The 26,271-nt window shown below is 46.4% G+C and overlaps 1 protein-coding gene across 17 annotated transcripts in view; it reads right to left on the reverse strand.

Moving 5' to 3' along the window:
* The window catches only part of FBRSL1 (fibrosin like 1), a 563,615-nt gene extending 539,070 nt beyond the window's left edge, over positions 1–24,545 (reverse strand). For 9 of the 17 annotated variants that reach the window (XM_068157356.1, XM_068157350.1, XM_068157351.1 and 6 more), the window contains exon 1: positions 23,442–24,157. In XM_068157356.1, coding sequence (XP_068013457.1) covers positions 23,442–23,735 — 294 coding nt within the window. In that variant the 5' untranslated portion in view covers positions 23,736–24,157. Of the gene's footprint in view, positions 1–23,441 lie in introns of all 17 variants that reach the window. The other 8 variants (XM_068157362.1, XM_068157363.1, XM_068157359.1 and 5 more) reach the window with 4 other exon arrangements.
* Positions 24,546–26,271: the final 1,726 nt, after the last annotated feature.

Genomic DNA, 26,271 nt, shown 5'->3' on the forward strand with positions numbered 1-26,271 from the left:
TGGCCCGAGGATCTCCACACCCTTTGGAGGGAGCCAAGTGGTGGAACGAGTTCGGCAGCCAGGGAAGAGTCCAGGCAGGGATAGCAACAAGCATGAAGTGCCAGGCAAAAAGGAGAGAGAAAAGAGGATTCTGCAACAAAATAAACACTCAGTTTCAGACCTGAGCTTGCCCAAAGCCCAGGGATGTGGAGATCTAAACCAACAAGGGAGTAAATTTATTTTATAACATTTACAGTTAGAGACCACACACCTTGAAGACTGTCACCCTGAACACAACCTGATGTCTAACACCTCTGTCACTGCTCCTTTCCTGCCCCCCACAGTGCAGTTCCCCAGTCCTAACTGCTGTACTGGAGTGCAGGATTTTAGAACACAGCCTCCAGCCCAAGATTTGATTCCTTTAGAACTGCTGCAACTGCAACAGGAGAGTCAGACCCACGTGCCCCCAGCCACCCAGGTCCAGCAGCACAGTTGTGCCTCCAGCTTGCCCCCTTGCTGTGCCAATCCACCCCAAACTTCTCATGCTCAACTTCTGCAACCACAGGCCAAGAAATCAGGACACATAGCCAGAGGGCTGGATGACTTCAGCCTAGCGCTACACAACATGTTGAAGACAGACCTGCTGGCTACAGCCTGGCCTGAGGGACAGTGCCTGGAGGACCACGAGGTGACCAGCTCTTCTCTTGGCTGGCCAGACCTCCAGGCAAGCACTGTGGTACTGCCAGGAGGGCTGGCCAGGAGCTGCCTTGGAGCTCAAGTACACGGGGATCAGTTCCACATACACTTTTTAACCTGCAGCCTGAACGTTTCTTTGAGGCTCCATCTCCATCCTGCTCCCTGGCAGTGCAAGCAATGCCTGACAGGGACCAGACATGAGCAAGCCCTCCCCCTGCAAGCCAGAAAGCTCAGGGTGCAGAAGGCACTGTGTGGGGGGACAAGGACAGCTAGATCTCTATTCCCTCAGCAGTTACTGCAATTCAGCTCACTGCCCTTTGCTTTTGGCCCTGGTGGCTCCAAGCATGCCCAAGCACGCCCACCCCACCTCCAAAGCCATTCCAACCCCCCCTGGCACCCTCCCACCGTGAGGAGAGGCAGCAGCAGATGGAGGAAGTGCAGCCCTGCCATTTCCTGCAGTTTGCTAATCTGCTCCCTGCAGCTGCCAAGCCCAGGCTGGGCCACAGCTCGATGGCGTTACCGACTCACCCTGACAGCAAGGCTCTGCCTGGCAGCCCTGTGCCTGCACCCAGCCGGTCCAGTGCCCAGAGAAGGCAGGACAGCAGCCAGGGAATCCCAGTCACAGTTAAACTGTGTGTTTTCCAGTGCTCATGAGAGCAAACAGCTCAGGCTGCGGTGCAAGCCCAGATGATTCTGCCCATGCTAAAGGAGCGATGACTAGCCCTGGCTGGAGAGCTCTGGAGAGAGCCCAAAGTGGTGTCACAAGCAATTAACGTGATTTAGAAACTCCTCTACCCTGTACCTAACATCCCACTAAGAGGGGAAGGGGGAAAATATCAAGGGAGGGGGGAACCCAACAAAACACAAAACCAACACCAAAAACCACAAGCCGAAGGACACTGCAGCCAGCTCTCCTGGCTGCCACCAGTGGGGAGCGAAAAGCAGAATCAATTCCCTTCATCAGAAGAGGCTTATGACTCACAGGGGCATCCAAACTCTCTTGACAAAGGGGATAAATCTGTACTCAGGAGGAAATTGAGCTCTCTCCACTATAGATCAGATATAGATTGCATAATGAGGTGCTTCCTTGCCCACACCACCACAAACACAAGACACCTGCACGCAGGAAAATAAGTACATATATATAGTTTTCTTTAAAAGTCCACCACCCATTTCACCTCCCCCTCACTTCAAGCAGAGAAAACAGCTTCTGTCCAACTGTCACGTGAGATTTAAGCAGAAATGACAAGAAAGGCAGCTTTGTGCAACTCTCCTGCAATTTCCCCATCTATGATGCACACGGAAAGCAGAGACAGATGGAGAATTTGACAACACACAGAGGACAAACAAAATGACCAGTAACAACAAACTGCATGTATACAGCCCACACATTCACTCACAGACCAACCACCACTGCCCACTGCTCTCTAGCTGGACACTCTGCTGCTCTTTGCTGGGATTTGTTAAAAAGGTGTCAGCCAAAAAACAGAAATAATGCCCCAGGGGAGTGTTTTCCCCTTGCTGCTCCTCTGCCATTGCAAGATTCTCTCTTTCAAGCAGTGATCAAGAACTCTAGGAGAGACAGTGTCCCCACCTAGACTCCCAGTGGTTTGATGAAAACATGTTAATACCATGCTGTGTATGTAAATGTATTTATTTTTAATAGAAGGAATTCAGAGGGACACACAGCAGTCCTGGCAGCAATTACCACAGCACCTCCATGTATAACTCTCCTGGTTATTCCAGCTACAACCCCAATAATGTAGCCCTTTGCTCTTCACAAAGTAGCCTTTCACAGGGCTGCTTAAACTGTAATTTGCTAGTTTCCAAAAAATACAGGGCTTGTACTAGCACAGCCTCTCCCTCTTACCCAGGTTTCATGCACACCATGGGTTAAACGGCGCACCAGCTTAAATTCTGGGAAAAAAAACTGCTCACAATCTTGATTGCATACATGATGCAATTTGGGTGGGTTTGGGGTTGGGTATTTTCTGTTTGTTTGTTTATTTGTTGTTATTGTTGGTTTTTAACTTTTGATCCAACATTTAAAAGCTTTCCAGGACATCTGTCCCCAGCAAAGCCACAAGGGAACAATCCACAGCACAGCAAGACGATGAGTGGTGTTTGTGGAAGGGGTTGGGAATGAAGGATATTTCTAGATGTGGATCTGTGGGTTGTTCAAGAGCACAGTCTAAAGGAGAAACTGTCTTTCAGTTTTCATCTTTCCCCACATGGAAGATTAAAAATTGATTTTGAATCCTGTTACCAAAAAGCTTGAAGATAGTGGATCCATTAGAGGGAAGTAAAGAAACCACTCCAGCTGTTGGTCATAAAAAATCATATCCCAACGCCACCAAGACAACTTCTACCTCTAAAATTATTCAGATTCCACATTCTCCACCCTCTTCCCCAGAAAACAGCCAGAAGATCTGGGGCTGAAGAGGAAAAAAAAATAGAAAAAACACCCTGTGCATGTAGAGCAGGGTTTCTACCGCACTTGGCAGCCCTCCAGAAGATGAGAGGCAGAAATCCCCAGGGCGGCCTGTGCAGGAAGGAATCTGCTCTGGGCAGCTCGGCAAGAAGTCTCACGTGCTTCAGCAATCCCGGCCGCATCAGCCAGAGATGCCAGAGCTGTGCACACTTGGGAGAAAGGATGAATGCACAAGTGCTTTACAGAACCAAGAAAAGGCAGGGAACAGTTAGCAGGGAAAACATGATCATCAAGAGCAACCTACTGCCTTGCTACGCTGCTGCCTGCACTTTCCAAGTGATTAAACCAAAGGATTGGGAAGGGGTGGGGGAACAGAATTTCACAAACTCAGTCCTGAGAAGGAGGGAAAAGGTGGAGGAAATGAGAATGCCAACAGCTGAAGGATACCCAAAGTTGCTTTTTACTGTTGCAGTAACAAAAATTCAGTTAGTAAAACAGGTGGAAAGAAGACCCTTTAACAGGCACAGCTGAGAGACTGATTTGAGAAGGAGAAAAAGCTCACTTTTACAGAGTGAAAAGCTCTACCCCACGTAGCTGTTTGTAGTTAGTAGAACATGCTGGATTTCTTGCCTTTATCACCACAAACAAGAGCCTGTTTGTAATGTAAAGCTTCAAGTTACATGGCCAGTACCAGTGTCTGTTCCTTTATACTTCATCTCCCAATTTTATCATAAACACGCACACAGCTTACGGTTGCCCATAAATTTCATCCTCAAACTCTTCAGAACAAAACACTGTGTACTTTAATCTTAATGTACTTCCTATCAAAAAGATCCTGCACACAGGGTTTACAACTACTAAGCAGTAGAAGTACCATGAGATAAGTTATCCTTGTTTTACAGAGGAAACAGAGGGACAGAGATTAAGTAACTTATCTAGACAAGAGAAAAAGTGACATGCCCCAATTTTCAACTCTGATTTTTTCTAGCCAACTCCCCCCTGCAGCCCCAACTGTGCTGAAAGTACTTTGGAGGGGCTCGCAAGTAGCTACTGCTGAGAAAATACTTGCAAAAATTATATTTCACACCCAGTCTTACTAAAACTTAGCAGAGATGTTCAATACGCAGGACATGAAAAGCCTCACATGTTTAAACAGCCCAGAGAACTTCAACTAGGTGCTTGTGCACTTTTGAGTGTTTGAACAGTAGGTTTTATGCAAGTCCAGGAGACTCCGTAACTGCTCCTCTGTTCAAAGAAAATGTACAGTGTCATTAGAGGTCAGTCCCAAAAGAGCAGGCAAAGAACAAGCAGGCGTTTCCAGTTCTGGGCCCCTCAGTTTAGGAAGAACATTGAGACACTTGAACGTGTCCAGAGAAGGGCAACAAGGCTGGGGAGAGGCCTTGAGCATAAGCCCTATGATAAGGAGAGGCTGAGGGAGCTGGGATTGTTTAGCCTGGAGAAGAGGAGGCTCAGGGGTGACCTCATTGCCCTCTACAACTACCTGAAAGGTGGTTGTAGCCAGGAGGAGGTTGGTCTCTTCTCTCTAGCAACCAGCACCAGAACAAGAGGACGCAGTCTCAAGCTGTGCCAGGGGAAGTTTAGGCTCAAGGTGAGGAGAAAGTTCTTCACTGAGAGAGTCATTCATCATTGGAATGGGCTGCCCAGGGTGGTGGTGGAGTCACCATCCCTGGAGATGTGCAAGAGGGGATTGGACGTGACACTTGGTGCCATAGTCTAGTCCTGAGGTCTGTGGTGACAGGTTGGACTCTATAATCTTTGAGGTCTCTTCCAACCTTGGTGATACTGTTTGCAAGAAACTGAAGACAGGTCCAACCATCTTAAGTACATGGAAAAGAGAAAACCCACATGTTCATGCATGGGTGTGGAGGCACATACACTTTACTACAGCTAGTCTATGGTTAGTATATGATGCAAACCAAGAAACTCCCTCAGCTACCAATGAAGCTGGGTAGCACCATGCAAAGGTCTCCCCCAAACCCATCTTCTAACACGCACATCCGTTATCAGTTTAAGAAGTTGTCACAAGATGTATGTAATTTCCTTAAAATACTTCTCCACTTACAATCTTTATTCCATGAACCCAGCAGAAGACTGCTGAATGCTTGACAAGGCACAGCTTCACAGACCCTCACAGAAGGTTACAGACATCAGAACTTCCACCTCTCATCAAAAGAGGAAACGCTTAAGCAGTTCAAATTTGGTGCAGCAAGAAATGTGCATACAGATTAGCTAATTTATTTGCCATGATGTTGCAAGATACTGTTTTATTAGCTTAATTTGTCTTTAGCTGCACTGGAGACCAAGGTAACTACAGCTGAGTTGCTGGAGCTGACATAGGGCAGGGGGAAAAAGAAAGAATAAAAAAGCTTTTGAAAAAGCATTCTGTTATTGTGACACCTGCAAGGGGGGGGTGTTGTTTGTTTGTTTTTAAAAAGGCTTGCTTATTTGAAGCAAGTGAAGCTTTTAAAGAGCTAGCTGGCCCTTGGCAAATATTTTAGACCATTTCTCCACTTCAAAGACTGCTCATATCAGAGATTCTACAAAGTCCACAGCATGCTAAATTGACATAAATCCCCGACAGAAACAGAGCTTATATTTAACGCACTGGCAAAATTCAGCTACCTGAATAATTAATATCCTTCAAATGAAGATTTCACTTAACTCTCTAGGTGTACAATATTAAGTCTATTACCATTTGTTAATTTTCAGCACACCAGTGGAGTTAAGATCAAAATCAAAGAACAGACGTGGAAACTTGGCACCAGTGAAGACTGAGAGCTTTGACACTGGCTTCAGCGAGGCAGGATTTCACCCTTGGTCACTCCATGCTGCTTCAGTTTATTTTTCCTTCTTTCCTCCAGCTCTTTATTTTTTACTGTATTTTTTTTTTTAATCCATTTCCCTTTCATATCTTTTCTGAAATACACTGCAGCTCCAGTGAGTTCCCAGCCCTCAAACAATGCGTTCTCAAACTGCACAGCCGAGAACGCCAATACAAATGAAATCTCTGCTGCAGCTTCTACAGAGCTGGGACCACTTTACATCACCTTGTCAGATATTAAGAGAGGGGAAAAGAAAGAAATAAAAGAGGGGGGAAAAAAAAAAGCTCTACAATAAAAGTGAGCCATCTTGTTTCCTTCAAGTGTGAAAAGGCTTTGAGAGTAAAGAAATACAAAGCAGCTAATGGTAATCAGTTACACAGAAACCCTCAATCATGCATTTTGCTTCTAGGGAGCACCAAGCTTATGAGACCAAAACACGACATCAGATCCATGTGAAATTCTGTGCCTAATCTGCAAACCAGTTACCATGACTGCACATGCAAATTGGTCAGATAAAAGCCAGTCAGAGGAATAATTGGCTATTTGGAGGTACAAAATGACTAATCTATCACAGCCACCACATAAGTCTTTTTTTCCTCTGCTTCATAATTGCACCATTTAATTCTCCAAGTTCAGCCTGGTATTTTGGATGTGACATGGTACAGCAAGCACTGCAACAAAGTGGAAAGCAAGAGCACCTAGGCACCATCCAGAGATCCACCACTGCTGGGACACAAGTCCGGACTTCCAGCTCTGGCCAGCAGTCCAGCACAGGAAATCAAGAGACAACTCCTGAAGGTGACTATTAAAGCCACATCTATGCCCAGCAGTCTTCAACACATCTTTGTAGACAACTGTTTCCTCCAAAGAAGGCTTAGAAGCCACCAGCGTTGAAACAGCATGAGTTGCATCTCAGCTTCAACAACCTACCTTCAGCATCACTTTCCTCATGTTATTCAAACATTGCTTTCTAGAAAGCATCATCACTTTGCAGAACTCCTGCATTTTCCTGCCTAGCAAAATTTCAGCACAAGTGTAAAAACCCACCACCATTTAGTCTTTTAGTAACTACAATCAGCTTCATTCCAGGTCATCACAACTAAGGCAGCAGCAAAGCATTAGTGAGTTCTCCTCTCATCCTGGTGGCCAAGGAAATCAGTGACAAATTACTTTCCTTAATAAACACAAAGACTAACTAGCTTCAACTTCAATGGCACATTTACCTACTAAGATGCCAAGTATTTTCCTGCTGGAAGCATTGGTAATTCCCTTTTAATGCCTTCTTCATGGGATACAAAATTAATTCAACTAAGGCAGAACTGCAGAAGAATAGAGGTGGCAAAGCAGAATGAGCCTGTATAAAATCTTGCACTCAAATGCTTAGGTTTCAAGGATGCCATACCAGCAAGCTTTCCATTAAACACTCCAATAAAGCAGGAAAGTTAAAGCCTTGAATATTCTCCCTTCTAGGCACACAGCAAATGGATCAGTTGCTAGTAATTATTTGCTTTCCCTGTGCTTCAGGCATTCCCATCTGTGAAATGGGCCTCATATCTTCATTTATCTAGACAGCAAGCACCCAACATAGGAGTCAATACAGCACTGTCATCTCTCTTAACTTCTGAGCTTTGTAACAAAACATCATCCCCTATTTGTACGCTCAGCCCAAAACACAAGTGCTTAACCTTGAGAACTACGCAAGGAAACAAGCCTCCCATCTACACAAAGCTGTACCTCCTCACACCAAACTAACAGCTGTAGGCAGGGTGTAAAAGAACATTTGTACATATGAACCCAGAGGAAACTAAGGCAAGGAGGCCATCCTGTGTCTGAAACTACCAGACTCTGAGATTACCAAGGGGAGCTTGCACCCTTCCTATAGCTAAGCTGCTGGCGATGGGATTTGGCATGCATGCTCAGATATAAAAACTCTCTGCCCAGATGTGCTAATCCCCTGTGGCAACCCACTTTACCACACATGACCTCCAATGGCATGATTTGACAAGGTCAATGACTACTCTGCCACAGAGGTTACTGATGTTCACTGAAGTCTCCAATGCACACACAAGAGAGTCCCTCCCCCTCTTTTAATGCAATTAAATGCTTTTTATTTAGAAATTTGCACAATTTACATGCCATTTTCTCATCCTCCTCACACAACCACCCTCCATTAAAACCATTTTCCGAGGCTCAAGCACTGATCTTATCCTCCCCACACTTTCTTCAGCTCCTCCATTGAATTCCAGCAGGAATAATGACAAAGATGAGCAGAGCTGCTTCTGGTCCCACTCCTTCCATGTAATAAAGGAGAAGTCTTGAAGTCTCTACTAGACATACAACACATGCACAGGATAGAAGTGGGAGGGGAGGGGGGAAGAACATAAGGCTAAAAAGTAGGAATTCTGTGAACTGAGCTACCAATGCCATTTACAGACTGAACTACTGTTAACCTTCTGCCATCAAGAGGGTTAGATACCTTATCCACTTCAAGTACCCAACCAAGCACAAACAAAAGCTTGTCTCTTCATTCTCCCTGTCACATTGAAACTAATCAGTGAAAACAAGGTAGAAACAGGGGTTTTGGAGCAATTAAATTGCAAGTGAGGTTTTATCTTTCCAAGTAATTTCTTCTACCCTCAGGCACTCCCCAATACCCCATATATGACATCACCCCAACTTCATAGGCTTAACTGAAGCCTAAGTCATTCCAGCAGCAGCATCATTTTACACCATTTCAGTGGACCCCCAACTCAGAAGATGATCTAAACCACAGAAAGAACACACAGCTATAAACTAGCTGCAAAGGCTCAGGCTGTATTTGCAGGGTTTCTTTAATCAATACACATCTGCTCTGTGCCCTCCTCGCCCCTGTGCCAGAAGGGCATTTGTGTGGCTGTGCAGTGAGCCAGATCAGGGAACCAGGGAATTAGTTTTCCTGGCAGCATAAATGCTAGTGCTGGCACAAGGGAGGTAATCAGGACAAGCAGCCAGGGCAGGAAAGGACCATCCCCTTCAGCAGAAACACGTACTTATGTCAGATTAAAGTGGTCACAGCCCCAGCTCCCTCTCTATTTCTGCAAGCCTGGGAATTACCCAGCGGCATGGAAGACCAAGTCGTTTAGCTTTGCAGAAGGGTGTCTTGGCTAAATACAAAGCTATTTTCACAGCTTGTTTCTTCTCTCACCAGCCTCCCCTCTCTTTAAATAATAATAAAGAAAAGGGTTGAATAAAGGGGTGTGGATCCCACCAGACACCATGTTCCTGTACTCAAGTACAGAGTGAAGGACACGGTGCTGGGCTGCAAGGGGCTGAGGACAGCAGCTCCAGGCTCCTAAATGGAAGGGTGCTAACATTTTCTCTGGCAAGGTAAACAAACCCTGCAGTACAAAGATTGAATGACTCCATGGAACAAAAGGGAAAATAAGGTCAAACAAAAGAGAAAAAAAAAAAAAAGGAACAGAAAGAAGAAAAAAAAAAAGGAATGAAGCAAGAAGCAGCCAAGATGAGAGAGATATGACAGATACAAACACACAGACTAAAACCCCCAAGAGGCTATTCACTAGCTCTGAAGCTGAGCACACGGAAAAAGAGAAGAATTCACTTCTTCCTCAACTGGAATGTTTGCATAATTGTCACTTCCAATTTTACATAATTTCTTTTCCTACACATTTGTTCTGTGCCTAGGCCACCACGCAGGAAATCAATCCCTGCATCAGAGCACAGCCTGTCTGTGCTCCATGTGGTGGGGCTAAGGAGATTGGGTTTCCCATTTATTTCTGTATCGCATTCCAAGGAGGTGTGAACAATGCTTTATCAGACTTACAATAATATGGAGTAAACAGATATCCACCCCAGCCAAGATGTGTTGGCCTAGGCAGATTTTCCTAAAATGACAGAGAGTAGGTGAGTATATAAATCATAAGTGTTACATAAGCTCTAACTAAATACCATTTTCCCCCCTTCCCAGCACAGGGCACACTGAAGAGAGGACAAGCATCACACCAACAAGTAACTCAAGCTGTAATTTTAGGGCTGTTTCTTCCCCCACTCCCAATTAAAAAATTATATGCATTCACTTTGAGTACTGATGCAATTTTCTTCATATTCAGTGCTGATACCCAGATGCCCTATTATAAAAAAAGCTAAACTATAAGCCCAGGTACTGAAATAGCAATTCTAATTGGATTTTTAGATGTTGCTTATAAAAATGTGCATTAAGAGGAGTGGGGACAAAGAATGAACTTTCAACATTACAAGGAGCAGCATTCAATAACTTGGCACCCAAATGCTCATTCATTATTTAAAAATAGAGACAAACCATTTCAATGACCATAGTCTAAAGAGAGTACATCACCATTTCTATTTTGTTCAGCCTGAACAAAGAAACCAAAAAGTTTCAATGCTGTTAAACACTGATGATGCTTATAAGTTCATTCAGCTTCAAAGCCCAACATATTATTAGAAGAACTAGAAAGTCCAAAACCCCAAAAAATCTGTACATAACTGCAAATGTTTTGTCTTGTAATTCAGCTGCGACCCAAATGCTGACCTTCTCAAAAGGTACCTGCAGACCCCACTCTGGCAGCTTCCTGGGATGTGTAAGCAATGGGATGTCGACTCACCAGCCAGGAAAACCTCCAGCATACTTCTGTTCCTCTCACCAGCGTCAGGAAGACATTGCAAGACACCAGCATTTACTCTTTTTGAAAAGGCCTGATTGTCAAGAAGACAAAAAGGCAGCTGATTTCTTTCCCCCCTCCCCCATGCTTTTACCCTTCCAGCCCTGCTCCCAGCAGCACGCCGGTGAAACTGCACTGCCACAAGCTGCCACTCTCCCCAGAGCGTCCCTCTGCCATGGGGGAAGGGAGACACCCACACTCCACTTTCTGCTCCCGGCCATCAGAAAGGCCACTTTTGCACCACGATTAACCCCTTGCCAACCTCAAAGTATGTGCAAGAATGCTGCAGTAAAATTCGTTAAATAAGCCACAATTTGTTCCCCCCTGTGTCTGTATTCTTATTGGCATGCTTTCTATGTCTGGGTTTACACTTCAGGCACAGACTCATTATTCCTACAGTATTCAGCAGAGACTGAGTGAAGAATCACATTTTGCTTATGTTCAGAACATCGCAAAGGTAACACTAAGAAAAACACCAGTGACTTCATCTGCTAAACATTTATAAACAGGGAATGAGAATTTTAACACACAGAGGCACAAAAGGAAAGGTATAAAAGAACAAAAAGAATTCATCTGCTGCTCAAGACAAAAATCTACTTCCTCTCCTCAGTATTTGCTCCTTTTTGTCCCAGCAAGCTCAGTAAAATCAGTGAAAACTCACCTACTGGCACTTGTCCAAAACTCAGAACCACATAAAAATCAAACCAAGAAATGTGCCAAATAAAGGCAAGCTTCATCTGCTTGCAGGAAACATGGGAATTGGTCAATAGTGTTTGTTTACTGAAGCCACCCCCCGGTGCTGGCCACACCACCACAGGAGACAGGCACACCGTGGAACAGATGCTCACCCAGCCTAAGATAGCACAGCCAGACCTCTCCCACTCCCAGCCCCAAGACAGCGCAGACCCTCAGCAGCCTCCTCATAGTTTTTGCTGCTTGTTTCCATTCAACCCAGATCTGAAATTTCCTGAAAACTGGGCTCAGCTGATGTTTGAGACCAATATGTGAGCTAACTTGGTTTATTTTTAGTAACTCCATGTTACCTGTCTGCTTTCCAACACCATTGTGCACAAACAAGCAGTCTTTCAACCCTGCTGGGAAAGGGCACAAACCTCTCATCTGTTTACAAAGGCCTGTAGTGATAGGAAGAGGGGCAATGGTTTGAAATTAGAGAAGAGTAGATTTAGATTGGGTGTTAGGAACAAGTTCTTTACCATGAGCACGGTAGAACACTGAAACAGGTTGCCCAGGTAGTTGAAGCCCAACCCTGAAGATATTCAAGGTCAGGCTCAACAAAACACTGAGCAACCTGATCTAGTGGAGGATGTTCCTGCTGACTGCAGTGGGGTTGGATTGGATGCCCTTTGGTGATCCCTTTCAACCCAAACCATTCCATTATCTCCAAGCAACCCCAGTATGCAGTGGCAGGAAAATCTGCCAGTTGGTACATGCCAAAAAGAAAGGACCCATCTTTGCAGCAACACACATGAACCATTAAGTAAACCAAGTAACTCGCTTTATGTACAATAGACTTAACACAGCTGAACACCAGCAGTTTACACCCTATCCTTTCTGATGTCAAATTAACATCCTAACAGGTTGCACTGACCTTAGAAATAAACTGACAGAGAAATGTCATTAAACTTGACCATTTGGGACACATCTTTATGTAACAACTACACTGAAGACTTAAACCCAGATAAGGTGTGGAAGTGCAGACCAACAACACATCAGCAAACAACTATTCAGTAACAGTCAGAGCTAAATGACCTTCAAGCAGAAACTCAGTAACTGGATGATGATGACACTCCTGGCCCTAGCATTTGTTTTGGCAGCGGTAAAGAAAATCCACTGATACATTTTGACCAGGAAGCAGTGATCAGGAATCCAGCACCCTGTTCAACAGGGAGACTTTATTACCTGCTCCCCCGGCAACCCACACATGGCTGCTTCATCCAGGTAACACAACAGATTTCAATTATCAAGAGAATTTTAAGATCTTCAAATCCAGTAGCATGGCTTGCCTTGAAGCTGCCACACAGGAGCAGTAAGTGCCTATAGACCAGGAGCTTCATAATCCCAGCGATGACAAGCTTGAGCTCCTCTTGGGTGAAGGAAAACGAGGCAATACACTTGAGAGATTTCACAACCCATTAATGTGTTTCTCAAGACACAATAGGGCTGAAGCTAAGAAACCAACAATGCTCTGTCTGAAAACAGCTTGCATAAATGGTGTGCTTTAAAATATATAGAGAGAGTTTTCATTCACTTACATAGGCCCCCAATACTGCAGTTCATAACCTCTGTTTTGGAAAGGGCATCTCCTACACTTGCCAAAACACAAGCTCGTTTTCTGAGACAACTGGGTTTGACATTAACATGAGGTTCCAGCCAATCCTCTATCCAGCAGCTGCTAAAAAGATCATTTTTTTACTGCAAAAACCCCAAAACCTGTACAGATGACTTCATAACAAGGATGAGAAACCCTTCCTGATTGAGCCCTACAAGCATTCTTGCCTAGATGCAGATAGCATTTTAATTTTTAAGTCACATACCCTATGTGACTTAGTATCATCCAACCATGTGGAAGAAAAGTCATGAGCTGTATGAAATCAAGCTACAGACCATGTGCAGCCCAGAGGCTCTCATTTCTGTTTCATTAAATCTCTTCCTAATACAAACAGCATCAGAAGTGTCAGCGCCAGTATCAAAGTCATCACAAAATGCTTCTCTCTACACAAGTTATGTCAACCCTACAGATGCAGCCACCTGCATAGCAATGGCAGGGATCTGAGAAAGTAGCCCGACTCCAAACTCCCATCTAGTACTGGCAGGGACAGCCTGCAAACACAAAATCCCCACCCGCTCCCCTCGCTGCCAAACGCACACTGGGAGGCTGCCCGGGGAGCGTTAATAGGGCTTGAACAGGGTTATCAGTTTGTTTGATGTAATCAACAACATTACCATGTGCACATTATAATGAACATACAGACATCTGCAGAGCTTGATGGATGAGCTGATAGCAGGCAAGTTATAGAATCCATCTGGTTGGGAAGTCATTGTCGTTTTCAGCTAATAGGTTGTGTGTGTTTGTTGGTTTGGGTAGGGGGTTCTTGTTAAATGCACCAAGTGTTTTAGTTAAGTCTGGGGGGAAAAAAAGGAAGGAGACTTTTGCCTGTCTGGCAACAGAACCTCTCTTGAGATACAGGTCTGTTCTGCATCAGAGGAGTTTCTTAGTAAAGCACAAATGAGCACTTCCATTAGAAGCAAGATTATAAATCCAAAGCATCAGTAAGGACTGATAAAGCCTAGGAGAACTGAAGCCCTTCATTTTGACTCTAAGAAGAGACAGAGAAATAAAGACTGGGGGCTGGGGGGGGCGGGGGAAGCTATGCTAAGTTTACACCTGCAGTGGTACCCAGAACAGAGCATGCTCTGGGTACACCCAGGGCAATGCACTGGTCAGTACATCACAAGCAAAAGACACTCATCCCACATAAACCTGGAATGAGGCAAAGGAAACATTTCACAAGTGGTTCTCTCAGGAAAATTTCCACTTTGGCTGCAAGCTACCAAAGTGGCAAGCAAGACCAGAGGACATTAGTGCAAGTGCTTGTTCCCCATTACAACATCCAGCACAGAGTCACAAGCTGCATCACAGTGTGCTGTACACTGCCCAATGCAAAGCCCATCCCGGGGAGCATCTGACCATGGATAAGCACTACCCCAACCCATAATACAGCAAAACAGGGAATACTCCCATGGCTTCCAAGCACCAATGACATGAGCAGCTCTTTCATCCAAGGGTGTTCCACCACAGGATGCATTTCATGTTGCACTCTGAAAGAGACATGAGAGTTTTCTCCATTTGGGGGGGGCAGAGAAAGGAGTTTCCCAAGGGACAAATCCAGTCTCCTGTTAGGTAACCAAGCAATGCCACCAGCTGCCAAGGTGACATAGGCAGTGATGACAGAACTTGCTCAGAGAGGAAACTTGTGGCAGAGTCAGAAAGAAAACCTCATTATCTCAACTTCCGGACCCCTCTGCTAACCACCAGACCACAAAACACTTTTATTGTAGGATAGCATTACAACAAATAGCTATTTTCACTTTGCATAAAACCCACTTGGCAGTTTTATTTCTCAAAAAAAATCCAGTTTTACTCCAACTCCCAAAGATTGCAAGCCAGCCCTGTGACACAGCATAAGCAATTTCTCCCTCCTTTGCATGCCCCAGTTTTATTAAGTAATCCCCATAAAAGCAATTACTGAGCTTTGGACTGAAAAATAACTAGGAGGGGGGAAAAAAAAGGAAGAAAAAAAAAGAGACAGCAAATTCTGTGTATCTTCATTTGCATACAGATTCCCTCCCTCCCCCTTTCTAAGGTTTTTGCCATGAGGTCTTTTATGTCTCTTTCAATAATCATATAATTATATGATTCCTAAAGTACACGCTGGCAACACTTCAGGGGATTTTAGTCATTACAGGTGACAAGACTTTTCTCTCATGTCTAATGCTCACTAGGATTTCCTTCCACTTCATTCACAGATAAGATGAAGAAGTGAGTGACACCCAAAACCCACTCCCAGGCAGGTTTGGGGGGAATCAATCGTTTCCCTTCTCATTAGGGACACAGGGAAGCATGCAGAACCAAACTGCAACAAACTTCAACCAGAGTGAAGCCTCTTTTTTTTCAGTTAAGCAGCCCATCACTTTGCCCAGGCACCACATCCAACTATTTTAATGGCTTTCACTTTTTTTTTTTCCCCTTTAAATTTACAATCTAAAAGAAATGCCAAGGTTGCATCAAGAACACTGCAATTCCATTTCTTCCAATGGTTGCAAGTTCTTAATAAGCTGTCCAAAACACCATGATTATTTTATAGCAGGTTCGACTGAATCCATAAACATCTCTTAGCCATACACTATCTCCAGTCTCGCTCCCCCCTGAGTGCAAGTATGTGCTCAGGCTAAGTGGGATAAAGAGGCTGCACATCCTCTTCACCAGCAATGCAAGAGACATTTATGAGCCACCAAAAAACTAAAAATTAGAAATCAAGAGCACTAATGCATTTATGAGCTGAGGCACTCGATGTCGTTGGAAGGTTCGAGACACTTCAACCCTTAAAATTCTTTGGGGCTTTATCTCCCCTCTACAAGAGCTACCAGGAAAGAAGTTGCAGCTTCACTAACCAACAGGAGGGGTTACAGAAGTGAGCTTGATGTCCCTCAGCACACCACAGCCTGCTGAACAGCCAGAAGCCCTAAATTATCATGTGCTTCCCAACTTGGGCTGTCTGCTTCCTCCTAGACTAAGCATCTCCTCACTAAGTACAGGCTAGACCAAGGACATTCTAGCATCAGAGTCAATCAATCTATATTTGGAATTGGGGGGAGAAAAAACACACCACTAAACAACTACAGTCACTTTTATGAAGCTAGAAAGAACATCTGTTGGAGAGGGAGATAACTTCACATCAGGCCCAAGTGCACTGTTTGTTTTTTTTCCTGAATGCCTCCCTATCAGAGCCTGTTCAAGGAGAGCAAGGCAGGCTTTGGACACAGAAGAGAAACCCAAGCACAGCTCCCTTTGCCCTGCTGACAATGCCCAGCCATCCCCAAAATAGAACATTTGACTTCAAATTGCCATGTTTGTGTGGCATAACTATAGATAGCCAGTACAAGATTAAAAAAGCTTTGCTCTGTGCACAAAGGGAGAGACAGGAATGGTGCCATAAGCCCATGTTTTGCAGCCAGTAGCTCAGGGAAATCATTTTGATCCTTTCAATCCCCTTATCCATGCCAACCACTGACCTTGCAGATGCAACTTTTGTTCAAGTTTAGCCCCTTTTTGGCTTAAAGCAAGACAGAGCTACAAAGGGGAGGCTCTCCATTCATCTTGGATCATGCAAGTGCTATGTACATAGCTGCCCTTGCGCTCCTTTTCACCAGGTATTTCTGAACTTCGGATCCAGTCACTCAGTAGAAAATAATTAAACTACAAAGACTGACATGCACCTACTTACCAGTTGTTAGGGCTCCACACAGCTGCTGGCCTGGTTGGGCTCAGGGTGGGAGAGCCCTGCAGCCAGTGCAGTTCATACCTGCCCAGCTTTCACAATTGCTTGCACCAGAGGAACTGGACCGACAACTAAGTGCAGGTTTTGCCTAGGCAGCCTGGAAGCTGTTTAACCCTCTCCTCCACCCTAAACATTTTGGATTAATAACACACAAAGACCAATTCTCCTTTCAGCATCTGAACAGTGTGCTTAATAGTTCATTAGCTTCAGAAAAGAAACTATTTTTTCAAGGAGATGGAACAGGGCTAGTAAAACAACGCTCTGACTCTCTTCACCATGGGAGGAACACAACTGGAGTGGTCACAGCCCCCGTCGTGCTGAACACAGCAGAGCCTGAAGATATTTAAACAGCAAGAGCCACTCCACCTACATAAAACTCTTTTATACTTTTACCATGATAAACTGGAGGCATTAAAGTGCAGCGAATTGGAAATTGTTCTCACTTACAGCTGGATGTTCACATACAGCTGATACCAAGATGCATGCCCCACATACTGTATTTCAAATCTTTAATAATATATTGCATCAAGCAGGACGCTGCCTTTCCATTCTGCTGATACTGTTCACTCTCACGGACTTGCTGCAGCACCACAGACAAGCCACACTCTGTTTCCCACAACCTGTATGACCAGGACAAAGACCAGAAGCTGAACAAGCTGAAGCAATAACCACATTTTGGTGGCACCTTCCCCAGTTGAGGTGAACACGGATCTACTAGGATCTGCTTACATGCAAAGACCATCACTCAAGCGTTATGCGGGGGCAAGAGCCTGCAGTGGCTGTGCCTGGAGAATGCAACACCTCACACTAAGAAACAGAAAGCAAGAGGGTAAGGATACCAAGAGGAAAAGAAAAACCACCCCAAACCATTTCTATCAGTGTAACTGTCTCCAGCCTGGGTATTGTATCTCTTCACCTGTATGAATTTTTAAACAGGTACAGTTGTGAGATACATCAGAACTCCTGCTCAGCAAGCAGGAATCTGTCAAAGAAACAAAGTGAACTACGCCAGGCTGATCTCATCCTACCTGGCTCCCTTGTTCACTGTTATTTTCCAGAAAGCAACCCTGTGATTAGTCAGTCTCAATCTGGGAAATAATTGAGATAAATGACAAAAAGTGCACCTTGCTAGCATGCTGAGAGGACAGTGAAGTCCTCACTTCTCACTGCACAAGAAGCCACCTGCACTAATGCTGCAACTAGTCATTAATTTGGATCCAATACTAGATATTGGGTGAAGTAGAAAACAAACTGCACTACACCCCTTTTATAAATAAAAAAACCCTTATTTGTACAATGCAGATTGGTTTATATTTCTTAAATATGATACATTCAAGTTGTTTTTTAATTACTTGTATTTAACTTCTGCATTTCTCTCTGGTGGTTTGTCCAACCCACCTTTCAGCAAGCTTCGTCTCATGTTTTACTCCAGGTTTCAGACTGCTGTAAAAAAGTTCAGCAGTTATGCTACAGGAAACTATTTTGGAAAAATTGGCAAGATATCAAGAGGCCTTTCAAAAAAACCCAACACAGACAGGGTCAAGTGCAGTCTGAGCTAAAAATGAGACCTCAGTTACAGACAAGGGTGACCCCTCAGCCTGGTTGGGATTTCCACAGCTGAGTGTCAGGTAAAGTAGCCACTTTCTTTGATCCCATTGCAGCCACCTCAAGTGCACTAACGGTACCTGACCTGGCTGCAGGCAATGCCCTGGCCATGGGCTGTACTCACCTGGTGACTCCTGTTGTGCAGCTTGCTCACCTGTGCACAACAGCCCTTTCATCCCAGCAGGTGTTACTGAGGACGTTGAGACCAGAGCCGGATCCTTCCTCACCACAGCCCACCACCCGACCATGATTTGCAGCGAATCTAGCTCCCTTGGTTCCTGGCCCAACTGAGCAGATACTTCACGCTTTCCAGAGCTCACTCCTGTGTTTTAGTTCTACGTTAACCACCTCATATTCCTTAACAACAAGAAAAATACCTTAAGTACTCGCTTTGGACAAGATGCAAAAAAAAAAATCAGCAGCTAGGAGAACAAATCAATGGAGACTAACAAGCCTTCAGGAAACCCAGAAGGTATTTAGAGCTAAAGGCACCATCCAGAAAATCATTAGCTTTCCCGAGGTTAAAAGCACTTTCTAAAAGGAATAACTGGCCATCAGAAACACTGACTTGATAGGACATCACTTGCCAGTTAGACAGAAGAGGAAAAACATTTAAATATCTAGAAACTTGTCTGAAAAAACTAGCTATGGAAAAAAACTAAGCTGCCAAGAATATATACAAAGGTATAAGAAGTTACTAGCTAAAAACTAGCACAAAGCCTTTGGAACAGGAAGCTGCAATTAAATACACTGGTTTTCTTATCAAAGAGAGATCAGAGCAACAGTAACAGCACAGTGTACAACACACATGTGAAAACAGCCTTATCAAGATAACAGCTGAAGAACTTATGGATTCTGTCCAGAAGTCTACTATCACCATTAGGCTTTCTAAACTCTGCTACCCTCAAGTGAAAGCAGCAGAGAAGGAACCACGATTTAGCACTTCCAGGCCTCCGGATATGACCGAGAGTGGGGACAACATGTTCATCTCCTTAAGAGTCTGTGACCAGATGCAGCTGGGCCTGAACTCTGCATGTAAGGGCAGAATCACCACTTCAACGTGACAGGCACAAAGTCAAGGTCTGCCTCTTTTCAGCATAGGGATCTACTCCTGGCACAACACATTGCTCCATGCATGTTTGTGAGTGGATTCTCCACAAGGTTCTATACATAGGTTAAACACTCCTAAAAAAGCCCCTACATGCACACACCAGGAAACTTAAAAATTTCCACACAGCACTCCAAAGCTTTGCTGGAATCTGTAAAAATGATAAACAACAGCCAAAAAGAAAACACAACCCCTTGTCTTTCCAACTACTTTGGGAGAACAATTGCTCTCAAAGATCGCATTCATTAACATTCTGATGAAGTTCCCTTTTAGCGCTGTTTTTCATACTTGAAAGGAACAGCTATGATCAGAGAGAGCCCTCAACTACTGACTCACTCATTTAGATTCTCTCGCTCTGATTCACCAATCACCTTCAAGAATAATTAGCAGCTTCATCTGAACGTAATGAATATACACACATGCTCACACACATACCATTCATTTCAGAAGGCAGCAAGAAAACCCCCATGTCTCAGCCCGCCAGCTATTCTGACCCCTGACATGGGAACCATCTCCCCAGCAGCACCGTAACCTGATGGTTTTCCACTAGCCACCCATCTTGCTGACCACCTCAAGGCAGCAGGTCAGGGCAAACTGAGTTTCCAGGTTGTTAACTCCATGGTTGTGTTTGGTGGCTGGCTGGTAGTAAAACAAAACAAAACAGCACTACACCAGCTTTATACAAGATTCAGGGGAAAGGAAAGGGGAAGTTTTAACTTGTTATGCACAAGAAAGAGGCTGCTGCTGGTTTGTCTGGGGGGTTTTGTTTTCCATTCTTTCCTTAATTTAAAAAACATTTACAATCAACTGTCTTTATCTCTAGGATAGGGGAATCCATAAGTCAAGTCACAACTTATCACTGAAACAAGATGACAACTGCCAAAGGAAACAGCACCACATGAGTTAAATCAAAATCCAGAATGCTTCAAATTCACACCAATGAGTTAAAGGGGACTTTATAAAGCCATCCCTCAGTATTAATCTTAACTGCTCATACCCTTATATCAATCTGAACAGAGAACATACATATTCTATAAAGCACCCTTTATTTACAGGAACACCAGTGGTGATCAATTTCTTCAGTGGGGAAGGGGAATTCACAGTATTTTGAGATTAAAAGGAAAACAAACAAAGAAACCACCTTACCTCTTTCAAATGCTTCTACCATTGGATTCTGCCTAATCGTTGAGAAATTTAATTTCCAAGGGGAAGCCCAAAGCTGAGCTGGCTTATTAATCACAGATCACTGTACCATCAAGTGACAAACCAACCTAGAACCACCCCACACGAAAGGATCACAGTAAACTACCACATATGCAATAAACTCTCCTTTTAGGATTAGAAATTAAATACAACAGACTAATTCAGTACTGACCCTAGGCAACATACGTACTCACTCAGTCTTTCTTGCCCCTCCCAAGCACATAGGTTTCAATTCTTACTTATTTTCAAAACATTCTCACAGCACATTTAAAGTGCTCTTAAAAAACAAATGCACATTGAAATGCAAATCTCCTCCAGAGCACAAGAAAACCACCTGTTGCAGCAAAGTTCACTGTAAAAGACAGCTCTGCACCACACACAACGACCTTCCCTTTGCAGTCCTTTTCACAGGCATACAGTGCCTTTTGCAACAACAGTCCCCTTCCTTTACTGCTGCACCAAATCTGCCAGACATCACCCATGGTCAAGGGCCGAGCTGCAGAGGAAAACCCCCACAATGCAGAGGACTTTCTCCTTTTTAGGGTTACTGGGATTTACAAAATGCTAGTGATCATTAGGGCTCTCCAGAACCTCAACCACAACATACCTAGTTCCTCCTAGTTCAGGACCTGAAAAGAAAAGGTGGATTCTTCTTGCACTCTTCCCTCTGAGGTGCCAGCCACCTCTTGAGATGCTGAGGTGCACACTCCCTTTCTGCTGTATTTACCAGCATGCAATCAATTCACTTCAGGCAGTACTGAAGCATTTTGCAAGAGTTTGAAAGAGATAGTTTGGTAAAGACATACACACACACACACACACACACGTATTTAACAGAGAGATGTACTTTGGGGTGAGAGGAGTTTAAGGTCACCTTCTACCCTTGTGTGCCCTATTATCAAGGTTATGGTTTGGTTGATTTGATAACAAGGCTTATCCCGTTTGGAAAGCCCAGAGTTTTTTCCCATCAGCCCTGGAGGAACTGCACTATCATTTGAATTCTATTTCCTGATAATGTGCTCATCATGGTAGAAAATTTCTGCAGGAAGATGAATTTGACTTTCTTCACTGACAGCTCAGCAGAGACTCAGGGGTTTAATTGGACCTCTCTGCTGATGCATATTTGACTAAGAGCATGCCCAAGGAATTAAAAGAAGAAAAAAAAAAGGAAGATACAGACAGGTCTGTGGGTTGTTTCAGAGGCACAAGGAGCAGATTGCTCACTCATTATCAATTCTGCATACACAAAGTAGTTGGCTTTCCTGTTAGGGACAACACCCAAACCCATGCTGCAAAAGGCCAAAGAAAAGTCACAGCCAACCAAACACAAATTATCTCCCCGCTCCAGTATCTACACACCTACTGCTGCCCAAGGACTGCTGGGCTAAACATCCTTCCTAAATAGAAGACCAGGTTCCTCAAGCAAAGGTTTCACTGCCCTGACACCAGAGTGGTCAGCCAAGGCATTCACTGACACCTCTGTGGGGGCACAGGGACCATCTCTGGAACTTTGAGAAGTTAGTTCCAGCAGCAAAAAAACTCCTACTAGCCAAGATGTCACCAGAGGCCTGCATAGCAGGAGGAGTGGACTGGGGAGAAGCAAAGCCCACCAAAAAAAATGAGATCTCAAAGTCTGAGCCAAAGATTAGAGATCCTAGGGCAAATCTGGGATGGTCATCAGCCTGCACAGACCCCTTGTCACTGTAAGGTGGGTTCACAGATGCAGAAGTGGCAGAAAGTCTGAATCAGGGAGAGCACCCCACACCTCTGCCTACAGTGTTAGCACAGTTTGTCAAAGAAAGTGGGCAGAGGCAGCAGGGTTGGTTATATTTACTGGGAATTCAAGTTATTACTCCCGTCAAGTGACTTGCTAGGTGCTTTCTCTCCACAACTCACTTCCTCCCCTCGCACACAAACAAAACAAAAATCAAAAGCCAAAGTCTTGGTTTGTCATTGCCCCTCTGAAAATATTAAATTTCCTGCTCTGCTTAACTTAGCTCAGACAAGGCAGGCAGTATTTGCTCAGCAAATATTGTTTGTAATAAGTTAGACAAGCAATATTTTTTGCCAGCCTATTAACACCAGAAAAATATGTACAGTCAACAAGAGATGAAGAATTTGTTCAATTACTTCAAAAATGGGAATTACAACCAAGGGATTATTATCCATTTAAACATCTCTTTTCCACAAAATGTCAAACACTAGCCATTTGCTAACAATCTCCGGAGACAGATAAAGTAACATTCTGGCAATGCAAACACAAACTCCTCGAACGGGGAAGGGGGGGGGGGGGGAGGAAGGGGGAGAGGGAGTAGGAAAGAGAAAGGGGCGGGGGTGCTGGGGGGAAGCTCCATTCACAACACCACCGGACCGTCCCAACACGCCAGGAATATTTTGCAGCCCTTCACCAGCCAATTAAAACCCCAAACAAACATTTGACTTGCCCTAAGTGATAGTTAACACCAGCCGGGGCCGGGAGAAGAGGGGGGGAAGGGGGGCGGGCGCTGGGGAAGGGAGAGAAAAAAAGAGATGGGGAAGGGGAGGCAGCAAGTTGCTAGCAGGCTGCGAGCACCCGGGTCGCCTCGCCACCCTCCTGACCGCAGTCTCGAGATCCCTCCGGGCTGACACCAGGATTAATGCACATTAATTGCTATTTGCAAAATTCAGCAGCCTGAAAGCGCCGCGCTTCCTTTTGCAAATTTTTTTTTTCTCCTCCCCCCCCCCTCTCTTTTACTTCCCCCCCCCCCCACTCCCCCTCTGAGCCCCAACCCCGCTCGGCAGGAGGGCACAGCTCCCCCCGGCCCCCTCGGCTCTTACCTCCAGCGCTTCCAGGGTGTTGAAGCTGGCTATGGCGAAGCCATCGATCAGATCCTCTTCCTGGGAGCTGGACTCGCGGCGGCGGCGGCGCGGGGGCCGGGCGGCGCGGGCGGCGGGCGGCGGGCCCCGCGGGGCGGTGCAGTTCTGGCCGCCGTTCTCCTTGCCGGGGCTCGGCTCCTTCTCGGAGCCCGAGGAAGGGCTCTGGTTCCGCGGGTCGCGGGCCGCCGCCTCCCGCCGCCGCACGCGGTCCCGCTGCGACCTCGACCTCCGGCTCTGCCGGATTTTCCCATCCATTGCCGAAGACGAAGCAAATTTTAAAATATTTAAAAATAATAATAATAATAATAAAAATAATTAAAAATTAAGAAAATAAAAGAGAAAGAGAGAAGGCCGGGCGCGTGGGGGGATAGGGGGTGGGGGCGGCGGGGGGTGCAGAGGGGGGAGAGAAAAGTCGCCCCCCTCTAAGTCACCGCTTCCCCTCTCCAAACCCCGGAGCCCTTAAAAAAAATAACAATAATTTAAAAAAAAAAAAATCCTCAACAACAACAAAAATCCTGCTGTTCAGAGCCTCGGATCCAGGGCGATGATAATCCACAGAGCAAGGCTGGGTGGCGGTGGCGGTGGGGCGAGCGGCACACACACACAAAAAATATTAAATCCACGGAATGACCTTGACAAATTTCCACCCCCCGCCCCCCCCCCACCCCCCCCCAAAAAAGCAGAGACGGGAAGAGGAGGGGAGGGAAAAAAAAAAAAAAAAAGAAAAAAAAAAGAGAGGAAAAAAAAAAGAGATGGGGGGGGGAAGATATCTGGATCAGGACGAGGACACCTCGGATTCACTCGGCGCGGAAGAGAGAGGCAGATCCAGGAGGCTCGACCCAGCTCGGGATAATCCAGGCGCGGCGCCCCCTCCCCGGGGGCAGCGCAGCTCCGGGGCCCCGCTCCGGCCGCCGCGCTCCGCGGTGGGGGGGCCGCCGCCGCCGCCGCTCTCGCCGCCCAACTTTCTTGCCGCGGAGCGAGCGAGACAATCCCTGGGCAGCCCCCGCCGCCGCCCGCAGCCGCCACCGCCCGCTGCCGCCGCCGACCCCTCCTCGCCGGGCGCCGCCGGCGGCTCGCAGCCCCCCGCCGGCGCGGCACGGCGCCCCCGCCGCCGCCGCCCGCTGCCGGATGGCGCTCGCCCGCCCGCCCCAGCCCGGCCGCCCGCGGCGCGGCGCAGCCCCGGCCCCCAGAAGCCGCTCAGTCGGCGCTGCCCGGATGCCGCCCCATTCTCCCCGAGCTGGGACGCGGCGCTAGCACCGCCCGGCCGGCCGCGCATGAGCAGGGCTGCCAGCTGCGCGTCATTCCCCGGCGCAGGCCCGGCCGTGCCCCCGGCCCCCCCTCTTCCTCCTCCTTCTCCTCCTTCTTCCCGCCCCGCCGCCGTGCGACCGGCCCCCCCCCTTGCCTCGTCTCAGTGGGGAGTGGGGTTAGGAGGGGGCGCCGCTGCCTGCCCGAGCCCCCGCAGCCGAGAAAAGTTTCCCCCCCCCGGGCCAGCTCCCGCACCGCCTCCCGTCATCGGCCCGGCCACCCCCTGCACGCTCCTACCTCACGGGGCCTGGTGAGCCCTCGGGAAATGGAGTCTGCCCAGCCAACAGTCCCGAGGGGCAGCGAGAGGGTCTGGCCGGGGTCGAGAGGCGGAGGGGAAGGGAGCGAGCTGGGGACAAGGGCTGACCTAGGAACAAGCAGTGGGAGCAGGGACGAGCTGTGGGGTTGGGGGTTAAATGATGAAGTAAGGGATGAGCTGAGAGAGCTTGGGGGTTAGAGGATAAGTTGGGGACAAGGAACGAGCTCTGGCATGAGTTGGGGATTAAACAGTGTGCTGAGGGATAAGAAACAGGCTGAGGGATGAGTTGTGGGTCGAGAGCAACCAGAGGGGATAGAGGAGGAGTTGAGGGACATGGAAAGAGCTGAGCGATGAGCCAGGGAACGATCTGAAGGTCAAGGGACAAATTAGGGCACAGCCTGGTGATGAAGGTGTGGGGGCAAAGAGGGAGCTGTGGATGGAACACGGAGCAGCACGAGATGGGCCGAGGGTGAAGGCCAGACTCATGAAGGTGAAAGCAGAAGACTCTTCTGTTCATTACTCCGTATTCCCCATCCATCCATCCATCTTGCTGAGGTTTCATTCAGACTTTGCAGTGCAGAAGGCTGGAGTTCTTTCTTTTTCCCCTGCTGTTTCAGGCCCTTTCTCCAGGACCTCCTTGATGAAGCTTTGGTCCCTAGGCACTTCCCTGGAAAGGGGACTGGCTTGGTGGCTGACCAAGATGCTGCGCAATGCCTATAGCCCCGGGGACAACGCTGAGAGAGGTGTGTCATTCAGGGTCCCACATACACAGTGGTAACAGGACATAATCCTCCTGTTATCATCTTTATTGCATGCAGTCAGATACTGCTGCACATTACCATCACTCCTGGGTGCTTCCTTCCTTGTGTGTGCTTGGCTTTGCTCCATTTGACTGACTTGGCTTCATTCCTTATGTCTTCAGCTGCTTTCACCTTCCCAGGGGTTAGCCTCCAGTTCGGGATGTGAGAGAAGTTATAAGGATGTTGTGAAATAAAACCTAAAGAAGTCCACTGAGCTTCATAAATGAGCTGGGTAAAATCCACGAAGAAGATTCAGTGTTAGCAGGAGCCATGGAAGTAAAGGAAGCCAAAAAAGTCTCCTGCCAGCCGGTCCCGCTTGTAGTCCAGGTCAGTCATCACCAAGGATGGTGGCTTCCTCAGGCCCAAGGCCCCAGCAGCAACAGGCTGGTAGCTGGGTGTCTAACACACCCACCAGAGGCGCTGACTGCAG

The sequence above is a fragment of the Melanerpes formicivorus genome, unplaced genomic scaffold (genome assembly GCF_026170545.1).
Source record: "Melanerpes formicivorus ecotype bairdi unplaced genomic scaffold, bMelFor1.0.p_v2 SCAF_36, whole genome shotgun sequence".
NCBI classification, from domain to species: domain Eukaryota; kingdom Metazoa; phylum Chordata; class Aves; order Piciformes; family Picidae; genus Melanerpes; species Melanerpes formicivorus.